Below are 12,933 nucleotides of genomic sequence, written 5' to 3' on the forward strand. Positions count from 1 at the left end.
TATTTTTTTCTCACACAGTTGTCTTTTAGAAGTATTTTTCTGGCGTACTTAATATTTCCGTGTGGATCTTAATTTCTGTCTAGTCATTTTCCTTCTATGAACCTCCCTAAACATTTTTCAGTGTATATTTGATGTTGATAAATTGTTTTGTTTACTGGAAAACTATTTTGCTGTCATTGTTATGAGGATATTTTCACTGAATATAAACGTGTTGGCGGCAGGTCTCTTTCTTTGGTTGTCTTGATCGTTTCCTTTCTCTTGACGGGGCATGGTTTTCCATAAGTCAGTGGTTTAGGAGACATCTCTGGCTACTTTAATGCTTTGTTTTCTTCATAATTTATTTCAACAGTTTGGTTCCATGTTCTTTGTATTTGCTTTTCCCATTAATTTTCCTTTTTACTTCTTCACTTGATAAGTTTCTGTTACCATCATCATCATCATCCTCTTCTTTATTGGTCTTCCCTAGTGACTGATCTATATCAGATGACTGCATTCTTCATTTCTAGAGTTTCCATGTGGTCCTTTCATAGGTCCCATGACTCGAAGAAGATACACTGTTTACAGTGGCAGTTTGTGTGTGTGTTTTTATTCTTGTTAATAGATGCTTATACCTCTTACAGTTTCCTGTATTTTTTGGCCTGGTAAATTTGATCAATGTGACAGTGTATATGTTGGTCTGTTGAACATCTAGATTTTGAAGTCCTTGTTGAATAAGATTTTTGTCTTCATCCTTTGAGATTTGTTTTCTGTCTGTGTTAAGAAGGTCAAACCTTTATTTTATGATAGAACCAGGTGAAGCCTAAACCTACAAAACATGGTGGTCTGGCTTCTTTTGGCTATCTGTGGTTGTTTATCTCGGTTAATTCACTCTAGGTGAGACACAGTGTCACACTGGTCTGTGGGATTCTGATATTGTTTAGCTCACAGCTCTTAAAGACTTTTGTTGCCTAGCTGTACGGCATTCTCCATTGTTGTGTAGCTTGGCTAAGATGAGAGTCTAGGATGATGACCCACAGTCGTCATCTTGAGTTCTTGATTGTGCCGCACAGCTCAACAGTGCTGTCATATTTTATTTGCGTCTGACACTGCTCTCTCTGCAGGTTCCTGCAGATAGAAGGACAGAGTGACTGTGAGACTCAAGATCAGTTCTTTTCTTTCAATGATCAGAGACTTTTCCAACACATCTGAAAACCAATTAGGTGTGTGTTGGCCAGTTCTGTTGTCATTCATGATGAATGAGTTCTCTGGTAACAGGGATTTGAAAGTGGTCAGAAATTGGAATCTGAGGTGTAGGCTTTCGTTACATCCCACGGTTACTGAGAACTTGGTCTTTGGTTCATGAGTGTCTCATACTAATAATCACAGGCTTTGCAATGGTCTCATAAGCGATTTTGTTGTTTCTGTGCACAGCTGCATGTCCATGTGTGTATGGATGTGAATCATATACAACATGCATTGGCCACTGTAAGTCAGTTCATATGTTTTTAAGATCACTTTTGTTAAATAATCCTTGTTACTAGATTCAGCAAAGCCACAGTCACTGTATAGTGTAATCTTAATATAGATTTCCCTAATACCAGTAGCTGCAGAGCTAACTAGACCTTGAGCTGTACTGGTCTGGAGAGAAGAGCAGGAGCTGACACGACTGTCTGACAGCCTCTCTCCCGGAAGCCTGCTCCTTACTCTGACTCTTGAGCTGCATTTGTAGAGTGACTAACTCCTTCACCCTTACCCTTCTTCTCCCCCCACCCTCCACCCCCTTCTCAGCTATTTCTTTGTAGATCCATTTGTGGTAGACTCAGTCACTGAAAAACTGCTTAGTAAATGCAAGGCATGTACCACGCAGCAAGTTTGATGGAGAACTAACCAACAGACTTGCCCTGGACTTACAGTCACCGCCCGCTTACTCCCAGACCTTTGTTTCTAGCCATTGAAAGCACAGCTGGCGGCTCTGACATGTTTCCTCCTTAACATTGTTAGCATTAATTTTGTAGGATATTCCATGCAAACTTGGCTGTTCCTGGAATTTATTAAGCATTTTCTATTACACCTTAGCTTCAGAGATTCCATATTTGTGTGTTCTAATTTGGGTTAATTTGAATTACGTTCATTTATTTGTTCTGTAGTATTGTTCTCAGGTTAGCTATACATAGTCTAATCTAATGTAGAACAATGCAGTCACTCGTCTTCTATCTGCACATTAGTAGTAGAGACCTTCAGGGCCACTGAGTATGGTGTGCATCAGACACTGATTAGGCATGTCAGTGTCTGAGGCAGGTGTCTGCTTGTTCCTTTACACTCACTCAGGTCTTCTCCAGGCTCTGCTTGGGTCTGTTCGTGGGTCTGCCTTGGTGAGTCAGACCACATACAGCCCCACAGACTGCCAATGGACTGTTGTACACGGCCAGTGTTGCTTTTCATGAGGGACCTGCTCCGTAGCCACCGGAGCTCTGCTTTGAACACATCGACTGACACTTAGTTTTCAAGCTGTTAATTTGACAACAAAAGCTTAATGGAGTTTTGAAAGTTAAAACTTGCTTTTGTGGTAAAACTCAGTTACAATTCAGAAGGATTTGAAAGGTTCAAATAGGATCTTATATATGTTCTTCAGTAATTTAAAATGAACTTTGAATAACAATGTGAAGAATGAAATATTACAACTTTATCAGGTAACTATATCATTTGATATGCTAATATATTGTTGTATATTCTTAGACTAAAATAGTATAGTTACTTGTTAGTTTAATGGGATGAGGATCATTTGTTATATGATAAGTATTGAGTTGAATCCTACAAAATTGAGCCCAAAGGAAGCTAAATACCAACAATTTTCTATGGGTCAACCTAGTTTTTCATTATCATATTATGTCTGGTAAAAGATGAGCAGTGTTCCCTTTAACTTGACATCCGAGGGTAAATGGATGGCACAAGCGTTAGGGAGAACACACACGGTGACTGGCTCGGTTCAGTCGGATTGAGAGGAGTGTCTGTACCAGCTTGCCTTGGATTCTTATAGCAGGGAAGGAATAGTGAATGGATGCCTTAAGTAGTTCTTGTGAATGTTGGATATTCATTTTAGAGGAGACACAAGTATCTGGGGACTAGAATTCATTGCCCTGGTTTTCATGTCTGCCTTTTCTAATTACAAATTTGGCTGGAGATAAGGTTGTTTTGTTTTGTTTTGTTCTGTTTTTAAGGAAGTATTATAACCTTTCTGTTAGTCAGCGGACTCCAGTGTTCATTTTCCTTTTCTGCTGTGGAAATTAGAATCATGGTTTCTAGCTTACCTGAGCAGTGAATGCTGACTGTTCTGTTCCCTGCTCTCTCCCTGTCTCCTTCCCTCCCTCCCTCCCTTCCCAGATTGCCAGATCTAAGCTTTGTTGGGGCAAAATTGGAAAAGTGTAGGGGAATCTAGCATCCTTGAATTAAGTTCAGTTAGGTATTTGAGTATCTCTTTGCTCAGCTCTTGGGTAACCAGTGATGCTAATTGCTAGCACTGTCCTTTCTCAGATTTGTATTTGAGGACCCAGTTAGTTGGCAAGGCTCTTCCCAAGAATTCATACTATGTGACTTAGGGCTCTTGAATGTTGAGAATTTCATATGCGAAATAAGTATTAAAACTTGTTACTTTTGGATTGGTGAGATGACTCAGTGGTGCCAAATCTGATGACATGAGTTTGAACCCTAGACTCACATAGTACAAGGAGAGAACCTGACCTCTGTAGGTTGCCTTCTACTCCCTGGGTACACTGTGGGCACATGCTTGCACAACCACAAAGGGAAAACAGTAAATAAGTGTAATATTTAAGTTGCTACTGCTTGTTATAAAAAGCTTTTTAGAGGATTTTCTCAAAAGAAATTTACACTCATTTTTAATCCATGTTTTCTACTATTTTACATATATAACATAGCTATTATGTTGAATGACCATACTTGTTGGTCATTACTAAGGCTTTTAATATTATTGAATCTCGTAAAGCACTAGTTTAAGTGGCTAAGGTACATCTGATGACACGTATGTCAGGCTGTGAGCACTCTCTGAACTTGCTGTGTGTTCCCAGGAGGAGAGACTTCAGCATGCAAACCTTCATCTGTCCGGCTTGCACCGTCGTTCTCATTCCATGCTGCTGGCCTTCAGATGGCTGCACAGATGCCCCACTCACACCAGTACAGTGACCGTCGCCAGCCGAGCATAAGTGACCAGCAGGTGTCTGCCTTACCATATTCTGACCAGATTCAGCAACCTCTAACTAACCAGGTAATTTCATTATTATCAGAAATGATGTTGAAATTACAACTTATCCCTTTGAAAACACTAGACTAGTAACATGTCAAAACAGCTTCAGTTTTACATGCTAAGTAGAAATCTCTGTAGATAAAACATGGTGCTCAGAAGTGTTATTTAAGTTTGCTGATTCTCCCCACCCCTTGAACACGCGTGTTTCATTTCATTGAAAGATACTCAGAAACAGCCCAACTTCTCATTCTGGAATAAAGAAATTATTTTTAAAGAAGAAATGTTTAAAATAAGAAAACATTTGTGGAAAGTCTTAGGAAAGTAAGAATCACTACTAATTTAGAGGAACTAATTTTATGTTAAAAATAACATCTACATTTGTAAAATTACAGAGGAAAGTCCTTAAGACTCAAAGGAGAATATGTAAATATTAAGCATGCTATTTATTCTAATATTCAGACTACAGATGACCAATTTTTCATAAATTGAGGATCTAGAAAGAATGCTGAAATCTCTGTGAACACATTATACGTATACCTGTGGGTATGCCTTACAGGCTTGAATTCACCCTGCCCTACTGTAGCCACTGTTTTGGGGCAGTCTACTCACTGGTCATGTTGTGTTGTCGCTGTGCTGAGTAAGGAACACAACTGTTGTGAACAGATTTAGGATTTGGTTGGCATGGCTTTCTCAGATCCCTGAGTATAGCAGGTGGTTCCTACGAGGATGAGTTAGGTGAGATGTGCTTTCTCTGCTCGAGCAGCGTGTGGTGGCAATGAGTAGTTGGCTGTGGTTGCGTGTCTGTGGTGTGGACATCCTTTGCCAGAGGCCTCTCGCGGTACACTTGCAAAGCACCGAGTGTGAACAGCAGCATTGTGACAGGGCTTAGAGTTGGTTTCAGGCAGTCAGTTGCTTTAGAAGTTAGGTCCATGTTTGAGAATTGAAGTCGTTCATCAGCACTGCTGTTCAAGTTTAGAAAAGCTCTTGCTCATGTCCCAGAGAGAAACAGAAAGTGAGGGAAGTACAGAGCACACGGTCAACCTGAAGTGCGCTCCGGCGAACCAGGGTGCTCAGGGCTCGTCTCCCACTTGCTTCCAATCAGCGGGTCACACAGACATGCTTTCAATACACTTCCAGTTGAAGAGACAGAATTTCCATTTTTGACTTCTTGGTGTATGTGCATGGTGGTAGGCTTTAGAGTCCAGCCCTGTGTGCTTCCTGCTTAGATGCGGCACTCTTGGATTTATATCGGTCACCATTTACAGAGAGTCAGAAAAAAATTCCTATAACATTATTTTTAGCAATATATCATGATTGTTTATAATTTACTTAGCAGACTATCAGTTTTCATATTCAGCTTACATCTTTAATCATTTAAAATATATTTTGTTTATTATTTCTGATTTAAGCCATAAAATACTTTTAAAGATTCCTGTGATGTAAAAAGACTATTAAGTAGAGGCAGGTAGTATTACACACACTTTTAGTCCCAGCATTTGGGATGCAGTGGCAAGCAGATCTCTAAGTCTGAGCCCAGCTTTGTCTACATAGTGAGTTCTAAAACAGCCAGGACTACAAGAACATACACAAAAGCTTATTAATAAATAATTCAGTATTCTTTCAAAGTCCAGAAGTTTCTGAATCTTATGAAGAAGGTAGGTTCTTTAGGACTGCTGTGGGGTGGCTTACCAAGAGGTATATGATGGGCTCAAGATCTGCTTGAGTTAAATACACACGGACACCTCATGTCTGATAGGTTCTTGAATGTGAAGTTAGACCTTCTTAGATATCTTCTAGCTATCATCTTCTGTAAATTTCATAATGTGATTTATATGCTTCTTATCATTTTGCCACAAAATGAATCTTATTGTGCAATTACCTTGAAAGGAACTAAGTTAAGATTTATTTCTAGTCATTAATTTTTCTCATGAGTATGTTGGGTATAAAATATAAAAGGTTATATTTGAAAATGAAAATTAGAATAAAACTGAGCAGAGATGAGTGTCCCTCACATTGGATCCTAGAGCTGTAGGCTAGCCCAGCCCGCATGCTATCCTTTGGCATCCTGAGCTACAGCAGTGCCCTGAATGTCATTGTAAGTGCTGTTCTGTCCACCTCTTGCTTGCTCTGAGAAAAGCAGAAAGGCAAAAAATGCTCTCTGTTCCTTATGGATGGAAGTAGGACTAATGTAAAGTGAATGAAATAGACACTAATGTTTGAGTAGATCTCACCACACCTGCCCAGTCTGTGCGATGTGCCTTGTGTGTGTGCCTTGAGGGCTGAACATTCGGCATTGGGTAACCAATCCTTCCACTTCGAGCACTCCTTAGCTGCTTGTGGTGCTTTTTGAAGGTTTCCCCGTTCTGTGTGTCACACGCATCGGTGGTGTCCTTGTTCGGCTGCACTTGCTCTAGAGCATTGATTGGGGCAGCACTCTATATTCTCACGTATAAATGGTGACAGGAATAGTCCATTTATTTTTATAAGATTATTACAAAGTGTGCATGCTTAAAATTGTTTTCAGTAGATACTGTTTTACTGTTTTGTTATTGAATTGGCTTTGCTGTAATACCAACTTTTTCATATAGTAGTAATAGATCATTTCAGTGGTGTGTGTGTGTGTGTGTGTGTGTACTCAAATTGAGGCTGCATTTTATCAGTTCTAGAGACTCCTAAACATAAGTTACTTTTGTGAAACAATTCCAGGAACTTAAAAGGGAAGAAAAAAAAACCCTATTAATTAAACCTAATTAAAGCTTTTTCATTACTTTAAATGCTTATAGCGTTAGTTTACATGAAAGAATTGACATGTTTATTACTAGAATTGTCTACTCAACAAATTAAGTTCCCAAGGAATGGGTATTTTGAGTTATTTTTTTCCTGTTTATATTTTAAGAAATAAAACATTTGGGAAGTTAATTAAGTCTTGTTAATTATGAAGCTAGTGGAGTTGAGTAGTCAGTCACTGTGGTTAGCTCCTGCTAGGTTTCCTTATTGAGAAAGATGACCAGTCGCTCAGTTCACTGAGGTTACCACTTAGATGGCAAAGGTTTAGTAACTTGAGCATGTGGGGACTGGTGAGTGGCTGTCAGTAAAGCACTTGCCTTGAAGCACTGGTTTAGTCCTGGCATTCATATAGAAGTGGTGGAGTGATCTTGTCCCAGTGCTGGGTAGATTGAGAAACATGGGGCTCCCAGAGGCTTCTTGGCTAGCTGCTAAGTACACCCTAACTAATGAGCTCCAGGCCTGGCCAGTTGAAAGGAGGCAGACCATCCTCTCACCTGAGGCTCTCCCTTGTCTATCACATGTGAATTTGTTCTTTCTATAAAAGGAGCAGGTACTCAGGGAACTTGGACCCATACTTCTTTAGCGCCCACAGCTGCAGCTTTAGAGTCAGCTAGGCTAAGAAGTTACAGCTGGTTCAGGGGTTAGGTGTGGTTTATCTGCCTGCTGGAAACCAGTCAAGCCTTGGAAAGAATTCAGAAAAAGAAATTGTCATAGGACTAATTGTAGTCGAGTAAGTATGTGGGTCAGTAGCACATGTCCTCAAGATTGTGGATGTACCTATAATTCAACTGTTTGGGGAAATGGCCCAAACACAGACATCAGGCATATTATCTAATTTCATTTATTTGCTCTAGAAGTTGTTTCCCTTAGAATCCATATAAAAGAAATAACTTTGAGAATGTATAGTTTAATACAAATGTGTGTTTTTAGACACATTAAGTCAACTTGAATTGATCTTGGTAGAAGGAGCTTTACCGGGTTTATGGTAGATTGGATTTGACTACTAGATTATGGTAGTGGGAACTTGACTAGGCTGTGGTAGAGGGTGTCCAATACTGACTGCAGTGTAGTTAAACTGCTAGTCTCTCTGTCTATTTAAGGTGATGCCTGACATTGTCATGTTACAGAGGCGGATGCCCCAAACCTTCCGTGATCCAGCAACTGCTCCTCTGAGAAAACTCTCTGTGGACTTGATCAAAACATACAAGCATATTAATGAGGTAAGAGTATTGATTTGCTATAGTATCTTTATTTTCAATAGATCAAGGGACAAGTTTTTTGATTCCCCTTTAGACAACTAAATGTGTTTTATTTCTAATTATCATTGAATTATATTATTCATATAATTTATAATTATTCAAATAATTATTCATAGGGCTAATTGTAGTAGAGAAGGTATGTGGTTCAATATCACATGTCTTTAGGATTGTAGATGTACCTATAATTCAGCTGCTTGAAGAAACAGGATCCTTCGTAGTTATTCCAGGCATATTATCTCCCAATTTCATTTATTTGCTCCAGAAGTTCTTTTCCTTAGAATCCAGATAAAAGAAATAACTTTGAGAATGTATAATCTAGTGTAAGTATATTTTTTGGAAGGAGCTTTGAATTTTTATGGATGTTATAAATTCTAATAAGTTAATGATTTATAGATAATTACAACAATAAAAAATGTATTAGCAAAGGCCACAGATTAGAAAGTTGTGGCTAACTTCCTCTTCAAAGGCATATTTATCACACTGAGCTATTTCTAATGCTTTCCTCAGGGCAAGAAAGAGGGACTAATAATTACAAAAAAGTACTTTTGCTTAAATTTAAAATTCTGACATCATTGACTATTAAGTTAAAAGGACCTGCTTTATTTCATCTAATCAAAAATTCTGTCATGTCTCTTATACTTTTCTAAAAAAGAAAAATATTTCCTTATTTTCAAGACAGGATCTCAGTGTGTAGCCTAAGCTGATCTTGAACTCACAGCAGTCCTCCTGCCTCAGCCTGCTGAATGCTGAGATTACAGGTAGAAGCCACCATGCTTAACTGTATGTGTTCTTTTATCCATGTCTTTCCATGGTAAGATATTCAAAAAATTATATTGGCAAATATCAAAAAAAGAGTGTACATTGAATTATTTCTATTGTAACTTGGCTTGTTGCCACTAAATTATTTTCTGTTGTAGTGTTTGGACCTTATCTGTTTCATTGGCATTTGCTTCTGGTCAACTCTAGTTTTATAACTAAGTGTTAAGTGAGAGTTTTCCAAAAAAGTGTAGACAATGCCCTGCCTCCCCACTGGAGCCAGTGTGTTAGAGAGATGTTGATGGTGTGTAGAAGCACTCGCTGCAGCAGCTCAGTTCCATTCAGCCTGCTGTTTCAGCAGTGTGTCAAGAGAAAGTTAGAAAGCCTCAAGAGTGCTCCTGAAGTAGATGAATACATACTTGTTTATTATACCTTGTGAGTATCTGGAAGTATCTGGGACATTGTTTCTCACAGCGTGTCAATGTCAGTTTGTTAACATGTGATGAATTGTTATCAAACTAAGTTAAAGTGTTGTTACTAGCATCTTTGCTGAGGCTCATTTATCAGCAGTCTTGCCACAGTGTATCAAGATACCAGTTTCTTGGAATGTTATTGTTGTCACCCCATTAGCTTTCATAACTAAGCTATAAGAAAAACTTGCTTTTCAATTGACCACAAAGGCTTAAGGCTGGGAGGTATGAAGACAGAATAGGTATGGGTTTTATTCATCATTACATTCTTCTGGACATGGAAATTGGATGATTTTAGTAAAACACTAATTGATTGACATTTAAAAGTTGTATTTTTAAAATCTTTTACTATAAGATAAAATATCAAATTACCATTACCTGGAGAAGAGGGCAAGAAAGACCTTGAACATTGAGTTCAACTTTGGGGGAATGAAATGTTACTTCTTTTGTTTGGGGGTTCCTTGTGTTTCTAAGATCTGTGTAATCCCACTGTATGCAAGTTATGCCATATACTAACAAAAGTGTGAGTTACTTTGATTCTTCATTAATGGAATACATTAGACCAGTCACTTAGTATCTCTTATCTATAAGTATATCTGCAGTATAGCGCTACATTTCATTATAAACATGTCCCTATTGGTTATGTTTTTGTATTCAGATATCAACTGTTGAAGGTCTTTATTTTGTTTCTCATTTTTTATTTAAAAAGAATGGTTTATCCATTTCATACTGATTTGTTGGGAGTATACTTGTAAAATACATCCTCAATAGTGATTTAACTCATAGTTAACTTTGTATATATTTATTAAAGGTTTACTATGCAAAAAAGAAGAGAAGACACCAACAGGGCCAGGGGGACGATTCCAGTCATAAGAAGGAGCGGAAGGTTTACAATGATGGTTACGATGATGATAACTATGATTATATTGTAAAAAACGGGGAAAAGTGGATGGATCGGTATGAAATCGACTCCTTAATAGGCAAAGGTTCATTTGGACAGGTAAGTCTCTCAGTTGTTCATTGTTTTAGATGGGTGCCTTCTGCCTGCTGAGCCCTCTGAGGCAGCACAGCAAGCACTCTTCTTCCTGAGGCTGGGGCTGGGGCTGGGCTCTGGGTTTTACCATGCTTCCGGGGTCTCCTTCCTGTCCCCAGAGCACAGCATTGATTTTCTTCTGCATGGGTGACGGCAGTGGGTTTGGCTTTTCTCTTCATTCTCTGAACCCAGCGTTTTCCTGTCTTCATCTAAACACCTAGACTCCATGCTCTCCCACAAGTGCTCATTCCCTCCTTTGTCTCCATTGGGAAGCGGTCTGCACAGGCCTTGTTCCCTCTTCAGCTTTCTTAGTGTTAGATGGCAGCAAGCTGCCACTTCTTGCACTTGTGTAAAGCTTTCTGGCTAGCCAGTGCCACCCTGGCCCAGTTGCTAAGCTGTTGATGTTAGAGGCCTGGATTATTGCTACCGCCATTGTTTAGGTAATTGCATGTGGTCTAAATACACTTCTTCCTGAGTACAGCAGAGTGGGGTTAGAGTGATGTCATGAAGCTCCCCTGTGCTGCTGTCGATCAAACACCAGCTGTACCACTGCTGTACAAACCCGGGATAGACTCACAGTCAGGCTCAGTTTGAGGCCCCTGCAGTACTCGAGACCATGTCAGAAGACAGACGCACACCTGTGAGTCTGGATGTGATGACGTGCTAGCCTTGAGAGAAAGCAAGATATATTCTTGAGCGAGTGAGGTGATATTCACGTGTCACACACAATTGTGCTAAGGGTAAAAGTACATTGTTGGTTCTAGCAGTCATAGACTGGAACTTAGGAGAGGGCTGGAAACACAGAGGCAGCTCTGCCCTCACCATTGAGACCTCCAGCACTGTGCATGCAGCAAGACCAGATTCTTAGGGCACGTGTGTATCTGCTCCTTTCTACACCATGAAGAAGTCTGTCACCTTTTTCTTCTGAGTCAAGGTTTTCATAATATTTTAGTAATCCCTCTTTATCAATTTTTCTTGACTGTCAGAAGTCTTCACTTTTCTATAAAGCCCTTAGGAAAACACTGTTGAGGCCTGCCTCTTAACGAGGGTTGGGAACCCCTGCAAATGCAAGGAGTGCAGCCCCCACTCTGGGAAGTGCTCCAGCATCTGCACATTTACTCCTACTAGGACCTCCTCCTCTGCTCCCTCTGCCATGGGAGCTCTGGCTGTGCTGCTCCCTCTGACCCCGCAGTGCCAGGGCCTGTTCTTTCCTCTCTAGCTTAGCCTGCTTGTCTCTCTCTCGCTCAGAGCAGAGGAGCACAGTATGGAAGCGTGTACACATTTGTTCTGTTTACCTGACACGCAGAGATATGTACTGGTGTATGTTCATAGCTAGGACCTGGCACTCACCATATGGATGCTACCAAATTTATCTAAATTTTCGGTTGGGGTCTGTCAAATAAAGGACTTTTCTTACTTCTTTTAGCCATTGTTTATTAGTCCTAACTACACATTGAACATTTCCAGAACTACATTTGTTCCATAGACCTTTGGCTACTCACCTGCCGCTGTTACTAAACTCGGCATAGTTGTTGCCAAAATAAAAGAGAATATCAGCGCTGCTTGGTCACGTGTTTAAAGACGTAGCTTCTGACATAAAAAAGGAAGCAGGTACAATGTTCAGAATTGAGTCAGTTTCCACTCCAGCTGTGTAGAACATCATTTCCAGTATATTTGACCTTGAGTGATTGCGATTGTGGAGCAGACTCCTCTTTGCTGATACAGTGGTTGTCAGTCTTCACTTTGGGGCCTTTTTAGGTTCTTTTACCTCCAGACTTTTTGAAATGTGGCCTATTCAGCCTACTGTGCTGCAGATGGGTAATGTGTTCGTCAGGTCTAACCTTTGTGTTTGAGTAGAAGAGTTTTAAAACATCTTCTAATTACAACATTCCCTCAGAGTTCTTTACTGGTAACTTTTTCATAAACTAATTCTCTTACGTCGTTGTTTTCATGAATGAGAATCTAAAATTAGAAAATTATCTGCTTTCTAAGAAACATTAGAACTTTTTTTTTTTATTCTTAGGACTAAATAAAAAATTTTTTACATTAAAAGAATAGTTGAGCTGGAAGTGGCAGTAGATAGCAGTAAACCCAGAACTGGAGAGACAAGGGCAGGAAGATATGTGACTTTGACTCCAGCCTGGTCTTCATACTGAGTTCTAGGCCATCCAGGGTCAAACAGAGAGACACTATCTCAATAATAACAATAAAAAAAAAACCCACTAGCCGAGTAAGTTGTATTACTTAAAAAAGATACACATAGATGCACACACATATACATGCATACACACACACACACGTTGATTTTAGTAAGAAAAAGTGAAGGTTCAACTCAGCCTTCATCAGGCAGCAGTCATTTTGTTTTCGAGGGAAGAAAACAGTTTCCATTTT

General features: G+C 39.5%; 1 protein-coding gene across 4 annotated transcripts in view; it reads left to right on the forward strand.

The window, feature by feature from the left end:
- Positions 1-12,933, forward strand: part of Dyrk1a (dual specificity tyrosine phosphorylation regulated kinase 1A) — a 120,925-nt gene that overhangs the window by 84,296 nt on the left and 23,696 nt on the right. For 3 of the 4 annotated variants that reach the window (XM_085832295.1, XM_021185336.3, XM_029470577.2), the window contains 3 exons: positions 4,062-4,258; positions 8,125-8,244; positions 10,321-10,509. In XM_085832295.1, coding sequence (XP_085688421.1) covers positions 4,139-4,258; positions 8,125-8,244; positions 10,321-10,509 — 429 coding nt within the window. In that variant the 5' untranslated portion in view covers positions 4,062-4,138. The remainder of the gene's footprint in view (positions 1-4,061; positions 4,259-8,124; positions 8,245-10,320; positions 10,510-12,933) is intronic. The other variant, XM_085832294.1, reaches the window with a different exon arrangement.

Source organism: Mus caroli, unplaced genomic scaffold, assembly GCF_978045245.1.
Source record: "Mus caroli unplaced genomic scaffold, Mus_caroli_1 scaffold_17, whole genome shotgun sequence".
Classification (NCBI taxonomy): domain Eukaryota; kingdom Metazoa; phylum Chordata; class Mammalia; order Rodentia; family Muridae; genus Mus; species Mus caroli.